The sequence below is a fragment of the Chiloscyllium punctatum genome, chromosome 7 (assembly GCF_047496795.1).
Source record: "Chiloscyllium punctatum isolate Juve2018m chromosome 7, sChiPun1.3, whole genome shotgun sequence".
NCBI lineage: Eukaryota > Metazoa > Chordata > Chondrichthyes > Orectolobiformes > Hemiscylliidae > Chiloscyllium > Chiloscyllium punctatum.
Window position 1 is genome coordinate 61,481,185 of NC_092745.1, and position 20,105 is coordinate 61,501,289.

Here is a 20,105-nt window from a genome sequence, read left to right on the forward strand (position 1 = left end):
TAGGATATTGGTTCGGCCACTATTGGAATACTGCTTGCAGTTCTGGTCTCCCTGCTATAAGAACGATGTTATGGAACTTGTAAATCTTTTCGGTGCCCTTTCAAGGATGCTGCCAGGGTTGGAGGGTTTGAGCTATAGGGAGAGGCTGAATAGGCTGGGGCTGTTTTCCGTGGAGCGTCGGATGCTGAGGGTGACCTTATAAAGGTTTATAAAATCATGAGGGGCATGCATTGGGTAAATAGACAAGGTCTTTTCCCTGGGGTGGGAGAGTCCAGAACTAGAGGGCATAGATTTAAGGTGAGAGGGAAAAAATTTAGAAGGGACCTAAAGGGCAACTTTTTCATGCAGAGCATGGTGCATGTATCAAATGAGCTGCCAGAGGAAGTGGAGACTGGTACAATTAAAAAAATTTAAAAGGCATCGGGATGTGTATATGAATAGGAAGGGTTTAGAAGGATATGGGACAAATGCTGGCAAATGTGACGAGACTAATTTAGGATATGTGGCCAGCATGGACGAATTGAACCAAAGGGTCTGTTTCCATGCTGTGTATCTCTGTGACTCTATGACTGTAAAATGTTAGCACTTAGAATTTTGTTCTCAAAATAATTATCATGATTAGGGGTAGCCTGTTGCAGTCAGTGCTGTACAACTGCCACAACCATATTGTTGAATCACAGCCTGGGTAAAAACACATGCAGATGTTATCAGTGCCATCTGCACGTGCTCAGCGGACAGTGGCCATTCTTGACAGTCAAATTGGTGTCCGTAACATGCACTTTGTTAAAAGAAAGGGTGCTATTCTGAAGGGCATACAGCTGCAGAGAAACCTGTATGTGTATCATTCGGTAAAGGGAGTAGGACAGGTGGAAAAATCACTTTTAAAAAAAGGTATAGTATTTAAGGTTTCATTAAAATGGCTATTGAGTACAAGAACAGAGTGGTTTTACTCTTATGCATACACTGGTTAGGTCTCAGCTAGAGTGTTACGTACAGCTGTAGGTGCCATGTTTTTGGAAGGTTATGAATGGAGAACATGCAGAAGTTAATAAGAATGTTTCCAGGGATAAAAAGCTGTAGTTATGAGCATAGAATGAAGAACCCGGGACTGTTTTTGTGGAGGGAAGGCTGAGGGGGTTTGAAATAAGTTTTCAAAATTGTAAGGAGTCTGGATAGAGCAGAGAGGGAGGAACTGTTCTCACTCGTAGAAAGTCCGAGAACCAGACAGCGCCGTTTTAGTGTATTTTATTTTAAAAATCATACATAAGAAAAATCTTTATCACGTAGTGAGTGATTTGGGTTTGGAATGCATTGCCTGACCGTGTGATGAAGTCAGGTTCCGTTGAAGCATTCAAGAGGGCATTCTTTCTACTTAAATAATCATCCAATCATGTGGTTACAGGGGGAAAAACCAGGCAATTGGCACTAAGCCAAAATGCTCAGAGAGTTGGTGCAGACATGATGGGCTGAGAGATCTTCTGTACCATAACAATCCTGTGATTCTGAAAAGATGAGAAAGAGGGATCAGGTTCATTTTGAAATTAAGTTGCAGGCTTCCTTATAAGCCCAGGTATACCACAAGAGTTGCTGCTTTGACTTGTGTTTTCTGTAGCTAACTGAGAGATTGATTTTATTTCTTGCTCTCTATCAAAGAAAATGCTGATTCTGTCATTCACCATGCAGAACACAGGTAGTGTTCAGATTGAAGACTGACTTTGTGAACTGTTAACGGAGGCTGGGATATGCACTTAACTTTGAGATCTCTAATTTTGAGATTGAGGGCAGAAACTGTAGCATTGCCCTGATGTGAAAAGCAGTCCTGGGATTAGGAGTACCCTGACTGGAAAGCAATTGATTGGAAGCTGGGAGCAACTGTGAACAGTTTGTGATTGGAATTCAAATCATTTGATAATGAAGTCGTTTTGTGTAATTCTTTCAGCTAATGACTGGTATTTAAAACTTATCTTTTAAAATAGATCTCCATGGAGATAATAACAAATTGTTTCTTCTGTCTGCCAAACTCTTGTGATGTTTATACCAATGATAAAACTGTCATTTGCTGTACTCCCTGGGATCATCTAACTCCACACATCCAGACTTTAAAACCTGCAATCTTACCTTGCCAGGAGTTTTGTCTGATACTGTGAAAATGCTGATTAAAATGCATTTCTTGCATCTGCTTGCCTAGTGAGATGCAACCACTTACCTTTTTAATTTTGTAGTTTCAAATTTAACTAAGTCATATGCTCCCATACCTAGCCATACCAATTAACTCTTAAGTTGATGAATTTGCTCAGCATTTTATGCGACATTTTGGAGAGGTTTGCAAGGAGAAAGCAATTTACAGTGAACTGCCTGAGACCAATGAATGTAAGATGTTGTGTACTAACCTACATGAAAATAGCAGACTTGGCAACTAAATTCTGCTTACTCTAATATATTCCTCTGGGGAACCATTTACGCAAACTTTAGTACTGTGGGGCTGCAACTAATTGAAAAAGATATATGTATAGCAGAACGATTGCATACCATATATTTTGCTGATCTTTCAGTCCATTTTTGCCCATTAAAAATTAATTCCTGGTTTTATGTTGTTTTCAACTTTACTCTCATTGTAGCCGCTTTTGCAAAGGGCATCCAGTGCTGAAGAGCATTGACATGTTCCACTTCAGAGGACCCTCACAGGTTGGGGATCGCATAAGTTTGAAGGCAATAGTTAACAACGCATTTAAAACAAGGTAAGACCAAAGCTGCTTATGTTGGCTTCCCCAGGCACTTATGTGAAACAAATGTGAACTGTGCGCATTTTAGAATTGTTGTGTTTATAGATACAAGTTCAGAGTGGTTCCTGTCTGTGGTCTCACAGGGCAATTCTTCATTGTCCAGCTCTGTCTTTAGATTGTAAACAGCTGAGAATGAAGCACTGTGGTCCTTGTCAGCCAGCACTAGTAACAGCCTGCCACCCAAGAATCAATAAATTCCTTTTACCATATCTGTAAACTAATTCTCAATTCATACTCTTAAACTAGCCCAGTTGCATGTAATTTCATTTCATTTGCTAGCTTCCTGTGTGCAACATGATCACGAGCCTTCGAAAAATTCAAATGCAGCATATTCACTGGTTCTCCTTTATCAATATTCAGAGTAGTATTCTCGGATAACTCTAACATGTTTGACTTCCAGTTCCAAATCCATGTTAATTGTTTCTAATATTACTGATCTTTTCCAAATGTCCAGTTATCATATCCCTTACAATAGGTTCTAACATTTCTTTTCCTACAACTGATATTAGCTAAGAGGTCTGTAATTCTGCACTCTCCCGATTCCTCCTTTCTTAAGTGATGGTCTCACATTTGATAGGTGCTGCCTCAAAGATTATTGTGGAAAATAAAAGCTTGTGGATAAGTGAGTAACGTATTGGCATGGAATTGAAATTGGCTAGCTAGCAGTAAACAGGCAGGAGGAATAAATGGGTCACTTTCTCAATGGTTCGTTAACTTTTTTTTAAACAATTTATGAGTGACTTGGACAAAGGAACCTAGTCTATGAACATACACATTAGTTTACAGCACCAGGCCACTCGACAGCTCTAGCCTGCTCCTCAATTTAGTAAGATTGTGGCGGATCTGATTACTCCACGTTCCCCATCTACAGGTGGTCACCATTCATCCCCTTGTTTATCAAGACCCCTTATCTTAAAAATGTTCAAGGACTCTGCTTCTATCTCCTTTTAGAGCAAAGACTCATGAACCTCAAGAGAAAAAAGCTCATTATCTCTGTCTTAAATTCTTGACCCCTTATTTTTAAACAGTGATCCTCAGTTCTAGATTCTCCCACATGCATCCTGTCAAGATTCCTCAGGATCTTGCATGTTTGAGTGAGATCACCTTACATTTCTAAACTCCAATGAATAAAGAACCTTTCCCCATAAGACAAGTGGCCCATTCCAGATAATAGTCTGGTAAACCTTTTCTGAACTGCCTCCAACACATTTATCTTTGTCCTTAAATTTTGTGCATTATACTCCAGATGTGGTCTTATCAAGCAAAATGCAACTATGGTTTGGCAGGGTAGAGAAAGGGAAGATACTTCAGTTTGAAGGAATTAATAGAATTGTTCCATTTCAGATAGCCAAGTTCAGAATTGGATCTTAGAGTTGACATACTTTATTAGCTTTTATTTGCAGAGACAATATTAATATATACACAATTCCAAACCTGAAGATTATAGTTTCAATCTGTTTCTATATTTAGGAGCACAAACATCATTACTGAAAGAGTGAATAGAATGTGGAACATGCTAAAACTGGATGTAGTTGAGTTGAATTGTAAAGATTAGTGTAAGGGAAATCTGGTATATGAAGGCAGAAGGAAGTTAAGGAGATTGGAAAGGTTGAGGCTGCGAAGGCATTTGAAAACAAGAATGAGAATTTTAAAATCAGGGCATTGTGGAATCAATACCCTATGAAGATATGAGAGCACACCAGTTAGGGTTGAATAAAACTAGTTAAGAGTTAGTAACCAGACATCAAGACTTTTGATCAGCTCAAGTTTACAGAGAGTGGCATGTCAGAGACTAGCCCAGCAAGCATTGTACTAGTGGAGTAGCAGACTGGAGAAAGCAAAAGAGTTTCGTAGCAGATGAGCTAAAACAAGGGTGAAATCAACCAATGTAGCAGAAGTGCACATGGGTGATCTTGATGGTGTGATTGTGTGATCAGAAGGTCATCTTGCAGTGGAGTATGACACAACAGTTGCAAATGGTATGATTCAGTCTCAGACTGTTGCCATGTTGAGGAATGGAGCCAGTGGCCTGGAAGCAGGTTTTGTAGTGGGGACTGAAGACAATATCATTGATCTTCCTGATGTTTACTTAGCTGGAGAAAGTTTCTGCACATCTAGTACAGGATATTGAACCACCTATGTGATAAATTGGAGATTTGGAAACTTGAAGATTGGAGGGTTGAGGAAGCTGGTTATGAGGTCAAGTTGGACATTTGCACTGTACATGTGATACATTTACTTTCACTTCTGTGAAGCACTTTGCTTCTTTATTGTAGTAAGAGATACCAATGTAAATGCATTTTGTGTAACTTGACCTTGAGTTGACAAAGAAACAGCCTATTATCAATATACTGCCTGACTGCATGGGCTGCTCTGTCAATGGTTATGCTTGCTGTATATTCCGAATAAGAGAAACTGGATAGCATGATTGAATTTAGTGCAAAGAGGCCCCTAAATACTGATCACCAGAGAATGGTTTTGCTGCAAAATTTAATGAAATTGTTTCCATTTTTCTGGATGATGAAAACCTACTTTCCATTCAGTGCTTCCAAAACAAAAAAACAATGACCTGGAAAAGGGCCAAAAAAACCTCTGTTCAAGGACAAAACTGATAAAATGTAGCACAACGCAGCTTTATGTGAATTTATCTTGTATTCTTAACAGATTAATACTTAACAAGGACTCTACCCATTATAAAGTTCAATTGAATAGTGTAATATTTTGTGGAAAGATGGATAAAACATATCTTTGGCTTAATCAGCAAACGATTGTCATGGTAAAAGTGTTATGCTTTAAGTTCACTAATCATTTATGGGCAACAGTGTTAATTAAAACAAATCTAGGCTTCTTATTGGTCCAGTGGTAAATGGTCAACATCCAGATTATGAACTTTCTGGCATGAGGTTTGGTTTGTACTATAGTATCTGATGACAGCCAGGGTATTAGATGGAAAAGTTACAGTAGCTAGCAAAGGTATTAAAACCAAAGATTAAGTTACTGCTGTCTGTTAATACTTTATTTGAGCTGGCTTTTGAAGAACAACTTGTGTGATGTACAGAGATTGTTGCAATTGCATTACAGTATTTGTGCCTCAAGAGGTGGTTAATGGACATGAAAATGTTGCAGTGGCTGTTTGGGTCATGAAGAGAATAATGGTATTACTTCTGTAGCAAGGCTAAATGTTTATGGAATAGGTGACGAAGAGACAACTTTAGTCATTTGCTATTAAAGTAGAAGATTTGAGAATTTAACCTTCCAACAACAAGTAAACCTACAGTTTGTTCTGATATAACATGATAGTTCCATTTCCGTGCGAACCTACATTATAAGAAAATTGCATAATAGCAACACCATTTAAAACGGTGAGACCAGAATTGCATTGTAGCCAACACAGGTAAGGAAAGTTCACGTTCTACAAATAATGCTCTCAACCTTTCAATCACATTATAGCCAATTTCTGTTGAAGAAACGTGCATTGTAGCAGAACTGACTATATTAAACCATAAGTAGGATTTGAAGTATATTCCCATTTTGCTACCTGGCATTGAATTGAGTGGGAGTGAATTGAGTGTCATTGAACTCACACGGGAGACTGATTAGCAAGGTTGGATCTCAGGGAATACAGGGAGAACTAGCCATTTGGATACAGAACTGGCTCAAAGGTAGAAGACGGAGGGTGGTGGTGGAGGGTTGTTTTTCAGACTAGAGGCCTGTGACCAGTGGTGTGCCAAAAGGATCGGTGCTGGGTCCACTACTTTTCATCATTTATATAAATGATTTGGATGTGAGCATAAGAGGTATAGTTAGTAAATTTGCAGATGAAACCAAAATTGGAGGTGTAGCGGATAGCGAAGAAGGTTACCTCAGATTACAACAGAATCTTGACCAGATGGGCCAATGGGCTGAGAAGTGGCAGATGGAGCTTAATTCAAATAAATGCGAGGTGCTGCATTTTGGGAAAGCAAATCTTAGCAGGACACATACACTTAATGGTAAGGTCCTAGGGAGTGTTGCTGAACAAAAAGACCTTGGAGTACAGTTTCATAGCTCCTTGAAAGTGGAGTCGCAGATAGAGAGAATAGTGAAAAAGGCATTTGGTATGCTTTCCTTTATTGGTCAGAGTATTGAGTACAGGAGTTAGGAGGTCATGTTATGGCTATACAGTGAATTGGTTAGGCCACTGTTGGAATATTGCATGCAGTTCTGGTCTCCTTCCTATTGGAAAGATGTTGTGAAACTTGAAAGGGTTCAGAAAAGATTACAAGCATGTTGCCAGGGTTGGAGAATTGAGCTGCCGGGGGAGGCTGAATAGGCTGGGGCTGTTTTCCCTGGAGCATCAGAGGCTGATGGGGTGACCTTATAGAGGTTTACAAAATTATGAGGGGCATGGATAGGAAAAATAGGCAAAGTCGGGGAGTCCAGAGCTAGAGGGCATAGGTTTAGGGTGAGGAGCAACGTTTTCACGCAGAGGGTGGTATGTGTATGGAATGAGCTGCCAGAGGAAGTGATGGAGGCTAGTACAATTGCATCATTTAAGAGGCATTTGGATGGGTATATGAATAGGAAGGGTTTGGAGGGATATGGGCCAGGTGCTGGCAGGTGGGACTAGATTGCGTTGGGATATCTGGTCAGCATGGACGAGTTGGACCGAAGGGTCTGTTTCCATGCTGTACATCTCTATGATGCTGAGTGGTCATCATTATTTGTAAGTGTAAGCATGTGTGTTTCTATATTTTAAATTTATAATAAACTCAGTAAAGTTCCTCTTTTCTAAATATATTTTCTAAAACACTTTTTTTTAGCTTTGAAGTTGGTGTCTGTGCAGAAGCTTACCATCAGGAAGATTGGGAACGGAAGACACACATTAACAGTGCCTTTCTGACCTTTGTTATGCTCAATAAAGATGGGGAGCTCAGCACGTTGCCCCGCATTAAGCCAGAACCAGGGGTGAGTCCTGTATATCCTATGCTTATGCATGATCTCACTTGAGAATGGAAGCTGTACCCAATTTGCTAACTGTTATGCATGTAGAATAGGATATGAATCTTTCTAACTCTGCCTTCAAAACTAAGCCAAGCATTTTCCTGAGAGACAACTGAATATAACATCAGGCAGAGGCAAATAGAGCTGACTGGGTATGTGTTTAATTATGGTAAAAATTATGCCTCAGCTGGAGAAGTCCTGTCATTAGTGTCCAGTCATTAGTATCTGGTCAGTACTGATTTACTGCATGGTATGATAATGTAGCAGTAATGTTCCTAGACTAATAATATCAAAGATGTGAATTCAAATACCATCAAAGCAGTATGAAAATTTATATTCCATTTCAAATAAAGCTAGTGTCAGTAAAAGTGGCTGTTTTGAAAACTGACATGGCTTTTTAATGCTGGTAAATGATACTAGGTCAGATTGGGATGTCTGGTCGGCGCAGATGGGTTGGACTAAGACTCCATTTCCATTCTATATGATTCTATGACTGGTGGTGCGTTTAATTGGAGGGCCACCACACCTCCGGTTGAGAAGGCAGGACCTTTGTGGTCACCTTGGCCAATGTGGGAATTGAACTCATACTGCTGACATCATTCTGCATTGCATACCAATCACCCTGCTAACTGACTCCATACAATATTTGTAAGGATAGCATCATGTTTTGTTGTTTTTAAAAGATGAAGCATACAAATGTAATGTTGCTGATATAAAGTTAACAATAAACAAAAAATAATGAAACTAAATAAATTAAGATAACATAGAATAAACTAGTCCAGTTACTTATAACACAAACTTAAAATATTTTTAAACGCAAGGTAACATTTATTCTCATTAACTGTAAAAGAAAAATTCCCTGACAGTACCCAAAGTCAACTTTACACAGTACAGCAGAAAATGACAATCTCTTTTTGCCTTATCTAAATATATAAATTCTGACTTCAACTCTGGAAAATCAGATAACCTTTTCCTGGAGCTGTCATACATCAGAGTTTAAACCGTCTCAGCTTCAAACAAGTTCTTGAGAATTTTATCCAAACACTTCTGGTCTGGTGCTATAATTAAATCCCTTTCTCCAAGATAATCTATTTTTACTGTCTTCTCCCTTGGGAGTTCTACTTTATACATCCATCTTCATCTAAGGACTCCTGCAGAACTCCTCTCAAAACTGAAACTAAAAAGAACTTTTATTTTCAAGTTATGGATGTCTCCTTCAATCTTTTTTAAAAAGAGATTCCAGACTTTTCTCACAGAAACCTTTGATGCATAATTGTTTACTTTGTTCAGTCATAAGCCCTCCTGATGTGCACAAAACTCAGTAGTTGTGAAAGCTAACTCCCTCAAACTGTTTCAAAAGTATCATCCATGGCTGCAGAAATATTTGCAGGTTAGACATTAAATCTCAGACACACAAAAACCTGCATGTCGCTAATTCAAAACTCATACATCCAAGCTTAAAAATAAATCACTTTAAAATATCTATAAATGTCACAATCTCCAGCACATGTAGAAGAATGTCTCTCTGGGCAGAATCAAAAATTAGATGCGAGCCAAAGGAGATGTTGTGAAAGGTGTTGAAATTCCTGGTAAAGCATTGGCTTCTAAGGACCAGTTTAATGAAGGAAAGGGAGAGAAGAGTTGGAGGTATTTTGAGTCAGAATTCCAGATCTATGTAACTAAAGGCATGACAACCATCTGGGGTGAGGGGCCATGGTGAAGCACAAGATGTGCAAAAGGCTAAAATCAATATAAGGGCATTCACCTGGGAGGTGATTGGTTTTATAACACCGACTATGTTTCCTTCAATAGGATGGAGAAAGAAGATACCGCGAAGCAAGTGCACGGAAGAAAATAAGGCTTGACAGGTTAGTAAACCCAAATACCCCAACCCTTTGGTGATTGAATGTTTTTTAGAACTGCAATGAAGAACATTATAGCAATTCTCACACATTATTTCAGCATTGCAATGTAAGATAACTTGACGTGGTGATTTGCTTTATGAACCTCCAGAAAAATCTATTGGGTGCATAAAGTATTTGTTGCCAGTCAACTGGAAAGGGCCATTATATATCTTGTTAGAACACAGAACCAATGTTGCCTGTGACCCAAATAAATTTAGAGTAAAGGGAAGACCTTTTACAATGGAGATAAAGAGAAACTTCTTCAGTCAGAGAGTGGTGAATCTATGGAATTCATTGCACAGAAGGCTGTGGAGGCCAGGCCATTCTGTATATTTAAGACTGAGATAGAGAAGTTCTTGACTATCAAGGGTTACGGGGTGGAAGTGGGGGAATGGGATTGAGAAACTTAGCAACCATTGAATGGTGGAGCAGACTCGATGGACTGAATGGCCTAATTTCTGCTCCTGTGTCTTATGGTCTTACGACCTTATGGTCTAAGCTAACCCTACACCCTAAATCCCCTAATCCTCCAAACTCTCACCCTAACCCTCTGCTAACATGCTCTCAGATTTCATTTTGTACAGGTCAGGGAAGCTGTACCATAAATATCCTATGATAAACAGAATGCATAGGGATTCCCATTGATGCAGCTCAAGGCCTGACAGCCTAATGTGTACATTGAATTTATAACACACATTGGAATGTTTTCCTATATCCAAACTGCTAAATAAAAACAATTTGTTTCTGCTTTATGCAATTTGAGGCTGTAAAATTGGTGATTCCCAAATTTCTTTCTCACTGTAACTATGTTTTGAAGCTTGAAAATTGTCACAATCCCTCAGTGAGATCTGAGAGAGCAGGACAAGGTGGAAGTCCTGTCTTTTAGAATGGGAGTGCAGATGTTAACATTGCTGCCTTGGAACTCGTGACCCCAACATTTCAGCTTGAGATCCCATTTGGAGTTCCACTTCCACTTGGCATTATCCAGTAAACTGAGCACTTGTAGCTATGTAAATATGCTGCCTCTTGGACTACATTATGCATTGTTCTGTGAAAGTGAGGAAACTTTGCTCATGTTAATTGCAATATTCTAAAACCTGAAGCTGCTGGAAATATCAGTAATTCCAGAAGTCCCCCTCCCATCTTTTGTGTGATTGCAATAAATGTGTGTTAATACAGAAATATTGTTAAGTTAATTGCAGATTCTTGTACCTTCAGTGATAGAGGTGTAATTTGCCATCTGGCCAAGTCCTGTTTACAGCAAATTAATCCAAAATTGTTGACATGTAGCATGGTTGTTCTGACATTAGATTTCCTTGCATGATCCTTTGAATTGAGGTTTGGCATTTTAGCAGGATCTCAGTTGAGTATACTTATTTTTCCTGAATGTTTGAGTTTTGATGGCACACACCAATCAGTGGGGGCTGGTACGCTTTCATGGCATCACGGCCTTGAGTGTGTAATCTAAAAGTCTGTTGTTGGATTCAGTGTCAGTCTGTGATGATTAGCCGTGGTGTTGGGTTTTTCAATACAATCTTCCATTCCACACTTGGGCGAAGAGAAAACTTGTATTCTTGTAGCATCTTCCATTGCGTCTGGATGTACTGAGTGTTTCACAGCCAACTTTTGAATCACAATTGGTCTTGTAATACTGGAAAGAACAATGGTAAATTTTCACAATAAAATTCCACAAAAAGCAATCAGGTAAAACTAAATAATCACTTTTTGGGCAGGATGGAGAGGAAGCTTCTATGCTTCGAAAAGTGATTGTTTTACATCTGCCTGAGTTAAAATGAGGTGCCATCTTCAGCCTTGGTTAATATGTCTGTGTCACTGGAGGTAGGTTTAAATCTCTGACTTTCTGACACAGAGGCAAGAGCGTTACCACGAGCCTAGTCCAACATTTAACGTTTGGGAACAAATCCACTTGCTTTGAGTGGGCCTGGGATCCTAATGTACCAGCTAAAATCTAATAAGAATCTTGGAGTATTAGGTAAAAGTCACGTGGAAAAACCTACCAATTCCTCCAGATGATTAGGAGTTTGAGCTGGAGAAATGCACCGTCTTGCAGACCTTTTTACAGAAATTTAAAATCCTGTTGTTTCCTTTCAGAAAATACATAATTTCACGTAAGCAAACTGAAGTTCCACTATCTGTGCCGTGGGACCCTAGCAATCAGGTAACCTCCCTTTCTGATACAGATAAATTATTAAGTGTGAACCTTTTATTTTTGTAAACAAGTCGGTTGTCTTTTTGTCTGTTGCTTTACCTCTTTGCCTGTATATACGAGGTGTGATCTTAGCATGCTCGTCCTTATTTTGCTGCTCAACGTTTTGGGCAAACACCAATTTACTTAACTGATCTTTGTATTAGTGATCAGGTTTGCATATTCACAAAAAGCAGTTTAAGTTTAGTCATCTATGGAATATATTTTTAATGAGGAGGATTTCAGTCAGTTCTGGCTGCCATATTTTTACATATCCTAGATGAAGCTTAAACCTTGTGTGGTGGTGTGGTTTGACAGGCAGGTTAAAATTTCCACATCTTCCTCATTATTAGCCCGGTTGTACCCTCCGTTATCCCCGACCTCTAAACACTGGGCTCTCACACGATGTTGTGCTGCCCATGTCAACAGAAGTCAGTCAAGCCTCATGTTGTACATTGCTCTCCAGTATTTTTAAACCTCATTAGCATAGCGTGTCCACTCCGTGCTTGTCTTCCCTTTACATTTTCTCCCCTTCTTATCTGAAGGGGGCTAACAACCTTCCAATAATGTGTTGCACAACCCAGAAAGGATGTTAAAGTGTGATGTCCCATCTTGTCATTGCCATATTTCTAATGAAGAGTCATGGATAGTGGTCAGGAGTGGTAGATCTGATTGATTTTGTTTATGATCTCCTGCTGATATCTCAGGAGTGCTGAAGCCAGTTACAGCATTCAATTGTTCTGGCAAGGATCAGCAAATTCTGCATTAATCAGGTGTCAAGCCTGAAATCTAGTATCAATACATCAATGCTACACACTGGTTTAATCAACTGATGCTTGGAGTGACTGGTTTGCTTTTTTTTCTGTTTCAGGTTTACCTCAGCTACAATAACATTTCTGCACTGAAAATGTTGGCTGCAAAACAAAACTGGGTTCTGAACTGCACACAGAACAAGGCAAGTTAAACTAACAGCAACATAAAGAGTTTAAGGAATTCCAGCTTGGCCAACTGTTTGGAAAATGATGTCAATTTCCTTTTTCTAGGCCAAACTGTTCACTCTGGAGGAAGGTCAGTTTCTGTCCTTTAAAGTAGAAATGTCTGTTTCTGTAAACATCAAGCAAGTTTTCATGCTCCTGTCTGATATGAGCCGTCGACATGAATGGGACACCCACTACCAGTAAGAAGAGTAGTATAAACTAAGAATGGCCATCAATGACTGTGAAAGAAAGGATAATGGAGAGGGAAATATTGATACAACTCAGTGTACCAGGCAGTACAGAGGATTTTTTTTCTCTCTCCTATGATGGAATCAATTAAATCTGATCTAATTTCTCTTCTTATTGAGAGAGCAGAGTGATACATCAATTGGTCATCAACTACCAAACAGCACATGATCACAGCTTTACAGAACCTGATGATTGAACTAACTCTCCTTGAGATTCAACTAAGTCCTCGAGCATCAGCAACTTTAGAGTGGGGAGATGGTCATTATTGTTTAGAAACTCAGTTGGGCCAGCCATATACATGCTGTAGCTGCAAGAGCAAGTGAGAGTCTAGATTTTCTGCAATGAGTGACTCACATTCTGATTCCCCAAAACATTGCCACTACCTGCAGGATACAGATATGAATGTAGTGCAAAGCCTTTCTCTTACCTGGATGGATGGAACTGCATCAATGTTGAAGATGCTCAATACCATCCAACTGGACTACATCTCATTCACTAGCCTTAAAATCCCCTCCACCAACAACACAGAGTGGCTGCAGTGTATACTATCTACAGTAAGCACAGCAGCAACTCACCAAAACTTTCTTCCCAAAACTGTGACTTCCACCTCCTAGAAGCACAAGGGTGGGAGATGTATTGGAACACTAATGACTTAGAGTTATTTACTAAGTCACACAACCATCCTAATTTCCTCATATATCTTCATCCCTTCATTTATATTGGTGGGTTGAAACCATAGGATTCTTCCTTCGGCACATTGAAAGCATCTTCACTACATGGAGTGGTTCAACAAGGCAGTACACTGCCATCTTCACAAATCAACTAAGGATGGGCAATAAACATAATGCTCAGGACCTAGCAAAGTTTGCATGTGAACCAAGCAGCTGGAGTACTGGGAGCTCCGGTCTGCAAAGGTCATTGTTTAATCCTGAGAATAACCACTCGGAAACCAGTTGTGACCCAACTCCTCCTAGGGTAGTGCCTGTGGACTCTGCTAGATATAGAGTGACTTTTGTCTGATTGACGAAAATTGAATCAGCAACTGGTTGTGCACAGTGCAAAATGCTGCTGTGAGAGCTGAACTGACCAAGGCAGTGGGTACCCTGCTGAAAATCAGGAAGATTTCTGATATGATCCAGTTCTACTAAGATAGCTGTTCTCTGCTGCATTGACTATGTTAATACTTCAGTACGCACTCTCGGGAGGAGAGGTTCAAAGTGTTTTTTTCACAGTTGTGGTCACTATCCAGCCATTTCTGTTAAAGATGTGCAGACAGCTGGTGAGAATGAGATGGAAACAGTGAAACACATTGGCAGCTCCTACTGTCATTTAGTAAAGATACTACAGGGGAACCATAGTCTAGCAAGAAGCCTTCATGAGGGAAAAGGGAAATTAACAGAAAACACAATTCCAAACTGTTACCATCTCCACTCTTGGAGTATGCCAGATGTTGAAGAGTGAATTTATATTTTCCTTCATGGTCTTTCATATAGAAAGCTAACGGAAATATCTACTTCCATAAGGAGTTGAGTCATTAACATCACAACCAAAAGGAGAAAGAGAGGTTGGGAGTAATAATTTTCACTAATGTTCGGACCAGAATAAGCAGAATCTGTACCAGTTTTCAAAGGGGAAGTGATTTATCGGGAACAGAAAAAGGGCAGGAGAATGAGGCAAAGCTGATAGTTGTTTCAGAGAGCAGGTATAAACTTGATGAACTGAATGGCCTCTTCCTGTGCTGGAAGATTCTGTAAAGCAAATAAGAATATCCCTTGGGGGGAGGACCTTTTAGCTAAGTGGGGTTTCTAAATGGTAAGAATGTAAGGTAAGAAATCATGGGATTAGATGTTTTATTTAAAATTGTGACTGTTGGTTGTTGCACAAGTTTGATTTCTATTGTGGTTTCAAAATGAGTATTTAAAGTATACTCTTTGCATGCAGAAAAGCACATAAACTCTTATGACTTCTAATCAGTTTATGATTCCTCCCAAGGAAATTTGAGTTGATACAAAAGGTGGATGAGGATGATGTCATCTATCATGTGATCGCCCCATCAGTTAACAAAGAAAGTACATTTCAAGACTTCGTTTTACTGGCTTCTCGTAGAGTGCCTTGTGCTGATGGGTAATTTCACTTCTTTTTTTTCAAATAAACTGAGAAAGCTTTTAAAAAAAAAATTGAAAAAAATCTCCCAATAATAATTTTGTAGAAGTGAAAAGCCAAGTGTTTATATTTAAATTTTCAGGTCCAGAGAGGCTTTTTGGCAGAAATTACCACATATCATGTCAGGTCATTATAAATTCCCTTACAGCTCAAGGCATCAGCTCTAGATGTGTTTAGTGAGTCATCAGTAGCTTAGTTTTATTGTGCCTCTTTTATCTTGCTCCCTATCTTAACCCCATGTTTCTTTCCCAATTTTCATCAAATCTTTCTCTATATGATTTAACCTAATTTATAATTTCTAGGTTATGGTTCTTAATTTAAAACTTGCATGGCTTTGTGAGGATGCTTCAGTCTGAATGAGGAATCTTGTTGTCCCTTGCCCTGCTCACAGGGATCCCATGGAGGGGGTAACTTGGTTCAGAAACCAATGATGACGGAAGGTTTCTATTTGAAAGCTATGAAGCCTGAGTAAGCAGCAATCAACATAGTGAATAATGAGTGCCATGCTTTCATCTCTCTTTACAAAGTCTAGGCTGTTATACCCAAATGCTGTATGCTATGTTATCACAATGGATGCTTCCATTGCAATGTGCTTGCTAAGCCACCCAGACCTTTACGAAATCTAGGTGGCACTGAACCTCACCACCATCAAGGACTGATTTGGGATAGTCATCATGGCTTTGTGCGTGGGAAATCATGTTTCACAAACTTGATTGAGTTTTTTGATGAAGTAACAAAGAAGATTGATGAGGGCAGAGCAGTAGATGTGATCTATAAGGACTTCAGTAAGGCGTTCGACAAGTTTCCCATTGGAGACTGATTAGCAAGGTAAGATCTCATGGAATACAGGGAGAACTAACCATTTGGATACAGAACTGGCTCAAAGGTAGAAGACAGAGGGTGGTGGTGGAGGGTTGTTTTTCAGACTGGAGGCCTGTGACCAGTGGAATGCCACAAGGATCGGTGCTGGGCCCTCTACTTTTTGTCATTTACATAAATGATTTGGATGCAAGCATAAGAGGTACAGTTAGTAAGTTTGCAGATGAAACCAAAATTGGTAGTGGACAAAGAAGAGGTTACCTCAGATTACAACAGGATCTTGACCAGATGGGCCAATAGGCCGAGAACTGTCAGATGGAGTTTAATTCAGATAAATGTGAGGTGCTACATTTTGAGAAAGCAAATCTTAGCAGGACTTATACACTTAATGGTAAGGTCCAAGGGAGTGTTGCTGAACAAAGAGACCTTGGAGTGCAGATTCATAGCTCCTTGAAAGTGGAGTTGCAGGTAGTTAGGATAGTGAAGAAGGCGTTTGGTATGCTTTCCTTTATTGGTCAGAGTATTGAGTACAGGAGTTGGGAGGTCATGTTGCGGCTGTACAGGACACTGGTTAGGCCACTGTTGGAATATTGCGTGTAGTTCTGGTCTTCTTCCTATCGGAAAGATGTTGTGAAACTTGAAAAGGTTCAGAAAAGATTTACAAGGATGTTGCCAGGGTTGGAGGATTTGAGCTACAGGGAGAGACTGAACAGGCTGGGGCTGTTTTCCCTGGAGCTTCGGAGGCTGAGGGTGACCTTCTAGAGGTTTACAAAATTATGAGGGGCATGGATAGGATAAATAGACAAAGTCTTTTCCCTGGGGTCGGGGAGTCCAGAACTCGAGAGCATAGGTTTAGGGTGAGAGGGGAAAGATATAAAAGAGACCTAAAGGGCAACTTTTTCACGCAGAGGGTGGTACGTGTATGGAATGATTTGCCAGAGGATGTGGTGGAGGCTGGTACAATTGCAACATTTAAGAGGCATTTGGATGGGTATATGAATAGGAAGGGTTTGGAGGGATATGGGCCGGGTGCTGGCAGGTGGGACTAGATTGGGTTGGGATATCTGGTCGGCATGGACGGGTTGGACCGAAGGGTCTGTTTCCATGCTGTACATCTCTATGACTCTATATGTTTTGAGAACTAATTACTTGAAGCTGGGAGGTGAAAGGACTGCTTTGCATGGCTCCACATTAAGGCTGTGGGCTGCTGCTGCTGATATCACTTGCACCCTGTTCTGACGGCTACCCCCCACAACCCCTAAAGATATATCTGTTAGGGATGCTGCAGTCCAAAAACTCAAGTAGTTTTCCACAGTGAGTTGAGGATATCCAGCAATCTGATATTACAAAGGCCTTGCATGTACTTGTTCTGTCACAGGGATCATTTCCAGTCCCCTATATGTCTCAGCTAGCTGCACATAGCATCTCTCATCCAGTTAATAGATTTATTCCTATTTCTTTTATTAACCTTTATCATCAATTTTTACAGCCAGTTGATATCAGGTTCTGGTTTTTATCCTTGTAGACAGCCTTCTATGTCAATCTCCCTTGTCGCTTTTATCCACCCACAGTTGTTGAAATCTTATCAGTGTTCAGAACTAACCATTTGATTTTCCAAAACTGTAAAGTGAGCCTCTATATTCTCCCTCTGTTTACACCCAGATTGCTCACACCGCAGAAATGCAGCTTTTTCTGACCTAATGTTGACTACCTGTTTTTTCAGGATGGGGAGAATAGTAACGTTGGCAGATTTTCCTCTGTTCAGAACGTTCTATACTTTTCCATGATCAGGTCATCCTGCACCTTTAACAAAAGCTTGTATTTTGTTAGCTGCTGTAATTAGTTTCAGAATTCCAATTGTTGCAACAAATACCTAATCTATTGTCTAAATATTCTGATATTTAGGTTGAGGTGTTGAACTATAAAATTTTTTTAAAAAAATAAACTTGTAAAATGACCACCTACCAAACAGTTTTGCAACAGGTCAGCAAAGCATGTCGCAGCCTTCCAGGGAGACTCCCTGGTGGGAGCTGCATAGAGCCATACAGAATGGAAACAGACCCTTCAATCCAACTTGTCCATGTCAACTAATGCCCCAAAAATGCAAGTGACCCTCAGGATAGAACCTGGGACCAGGGCACAGCTTGTGGTGAGCGTAGGTTCCTCTAAATGATGCACTGGCTTTAAAGCTGAGCAGGAAACCTAGGGTATGGTGTTAGAACTGTTATTCTTGTGTTGCTAACTCATATTACTTATCTGTAGGCTGTAAAAGATAAAACAGTTAAGTGAAATATCTCATTTTGTCATTTGCACTATAATGGAATACCCCTGTATTAAACAATAATCTGAAGCAGTCAGTCAGTTGTTATGAACTTTATTTTTCTAGTGATCCATATCTGATAGCCCTCCGTTCAGTCAGTCTCCCTGCAGCCCCACCAACTGAGGGCCTTGTCCGAAGTGAGGTGTTGTGTGCAGGCTTTACACTTTCGGAAGAAGAAGACACTCGCACCAGGGTAAGATTTGTCTTTATTATTAAGTCATATTGACCTGAATAAATATTTTTCTTTCGGTAAAGAAATTATTGTTAAATGGAGTCTGACGGTGGGTGAAGAGTAAGATATCCTTTAATTTATGCAGTCTGTTTGGCTCGCTTTCTGAATCTAAAAGCAAACTGATTAAGAACAGTTAAGTTCTCCAAAAGGAGGTAGTGGGAAGTGCTAGACTGCATTATCATATGCAGGATCTGAAATGGTACCAGGTCTGTGCAGTGATAGTGCTGCAGAAAATGTCTTGTTATTATACAGGTGCTCATTTAGGAGTCATACCTTCTTAACAGCACAGTGGGACTAACACCATTAAATTATACTGCTGAGTCTGCATAACTTTGTGAAGACAGGACTGAAAATGCCATTCACTGATGCAAAACTGGCAATTGCTTGCGTTTCAGAGTTAAACTTTAACAAATTAAAATTTGAAAGTTTTCCCAGTAGTTCCATGGCTTCAGGCTTGCAAACAGAAAAGACACGTAGATCAGGTAGGTGACTGGATTGATTGCAATCTGCATTGTTAGTTGCTCATTTGGAGAATGGATTAACCAGTGTGTTTGGGTTCGTGACTAAAATCCTGTTGCTAATCACTGTCATATAGTACTGCTATAAATTTGTTTGCACCAGGGCCTGGGGCCTGCTTGGCAGCAGTGCACAATTTCATCATTGCAGGTACTGTAATGTTGAATTGTGGCTCAATTTTCTTCAAAACATTCGTCCTCATTTGGAATACCTGAAATTGAACACAGTATTCTAAATGATGTAGATAAATGCTGCAATATTTATATATATTTTTATATTCCATATTCCTTGTAATAAACAAGCCATCCTTTTTTACGTCTACAAGTTAATATTGAATGATTTACCAAGCTGGAATTTTCAACCCATTTGTTTACTGACTCTCCAAGTCCCCATTTGGTCCTGCTACAACATCCAACTTCCCTCCTTTCAGGCCTGGCATATTGCATTTGGTCTCCTTGGCAACAACTTGTTCTGCCAGTGTGCAGACCATTGTTCATAGTCCCAGTTCTGCTGTCAATCCGTATGACCTCCTTATACTTTTATTGTTTCCCCAGCACTAAACACAACTGGTGTTCCCCCTCAAAATGGAAGAAAAGAAGAGGACAAAGTAGAGGAATTGGGAGAAGGCAATCAGGAGTCTAGGAAAGGGAAGAGAACAAGGGGCCAAGAAGTTCATGGAAACAAGATGATGGAGAGGACACTAGTTAGGGCAGAGATGCAGGACAAGAATTGGTGTCGAGCAAAGGAAATGAAATGTGATTCAATAGGTCATGTGCAGCTCATTCTTTGTGACATTTGAAATGTTAAGATTTACACAAACACTTCTCAGGAAAGAGATACTATGGAGTCACAGTTCTTTAAATTCCCACATTGTTCTAGTCTTCTAAAGGGGAAGATATGGAGCTGAGGCATTATAGAAAGGATAAGGGACATTGGAAGTGAAGGTGAATTGG

The 20,105-nt window shown here is 39.8% G+C and overlaps 1 protein-coding gene across 4 annotated transcripts in view; it reads left to right on the plus strand.

Moving 5' to 3' along the window:
- acot11a (acyl-CoA thioesterase 11a) overlaps positions 1 to 20,105 on the plus strand; it is an 80,674-nt gene that overhangs the window by 55,227 nt on the left and 5,342 nt on the right. For 3 of the 4 annotated variants that reach the window (XM_072573750.1, XM_072573752.1, XM_072573751.1), the window contains 8 exons: positions 2,619 to 2,738; positions 7,586 to 7,730; positions 9,579 to 9,634; positions 11,783 to 11,849; positions 12,748 to 12,831; positions 12,920 to 13,053; positions 15,095 to 15,226; positions 18,471 to 18,597. In XM_072573750.1, the coding sequence (XP_072429851.1) occupies positions 2,619 to 2,738; positions 7,586 to 7,730; positions 9,579 to 9,634; positions 11,783 to 11,849; positions 12,748 to 12,831; positions 12,920 to 13,053; positions 15,095 to 15,226; positions 18,471 to 18,597 (865 nt within the window). The remainder of the gene's footprint in view (positions 1 to 2,618; positions 2,739 to 7,585; positions 7,731 to 9,578; positions 9,635 to 11,782; positions 11,850 to 12,747; positions 12,832 to 12,919; positions 13,054 to 15,094; positions 15,227 to 18,470; positions 18,598 to 20,105) is intronic. The other variant, XM_072573753.1, reaches the window with a different exon arrangement.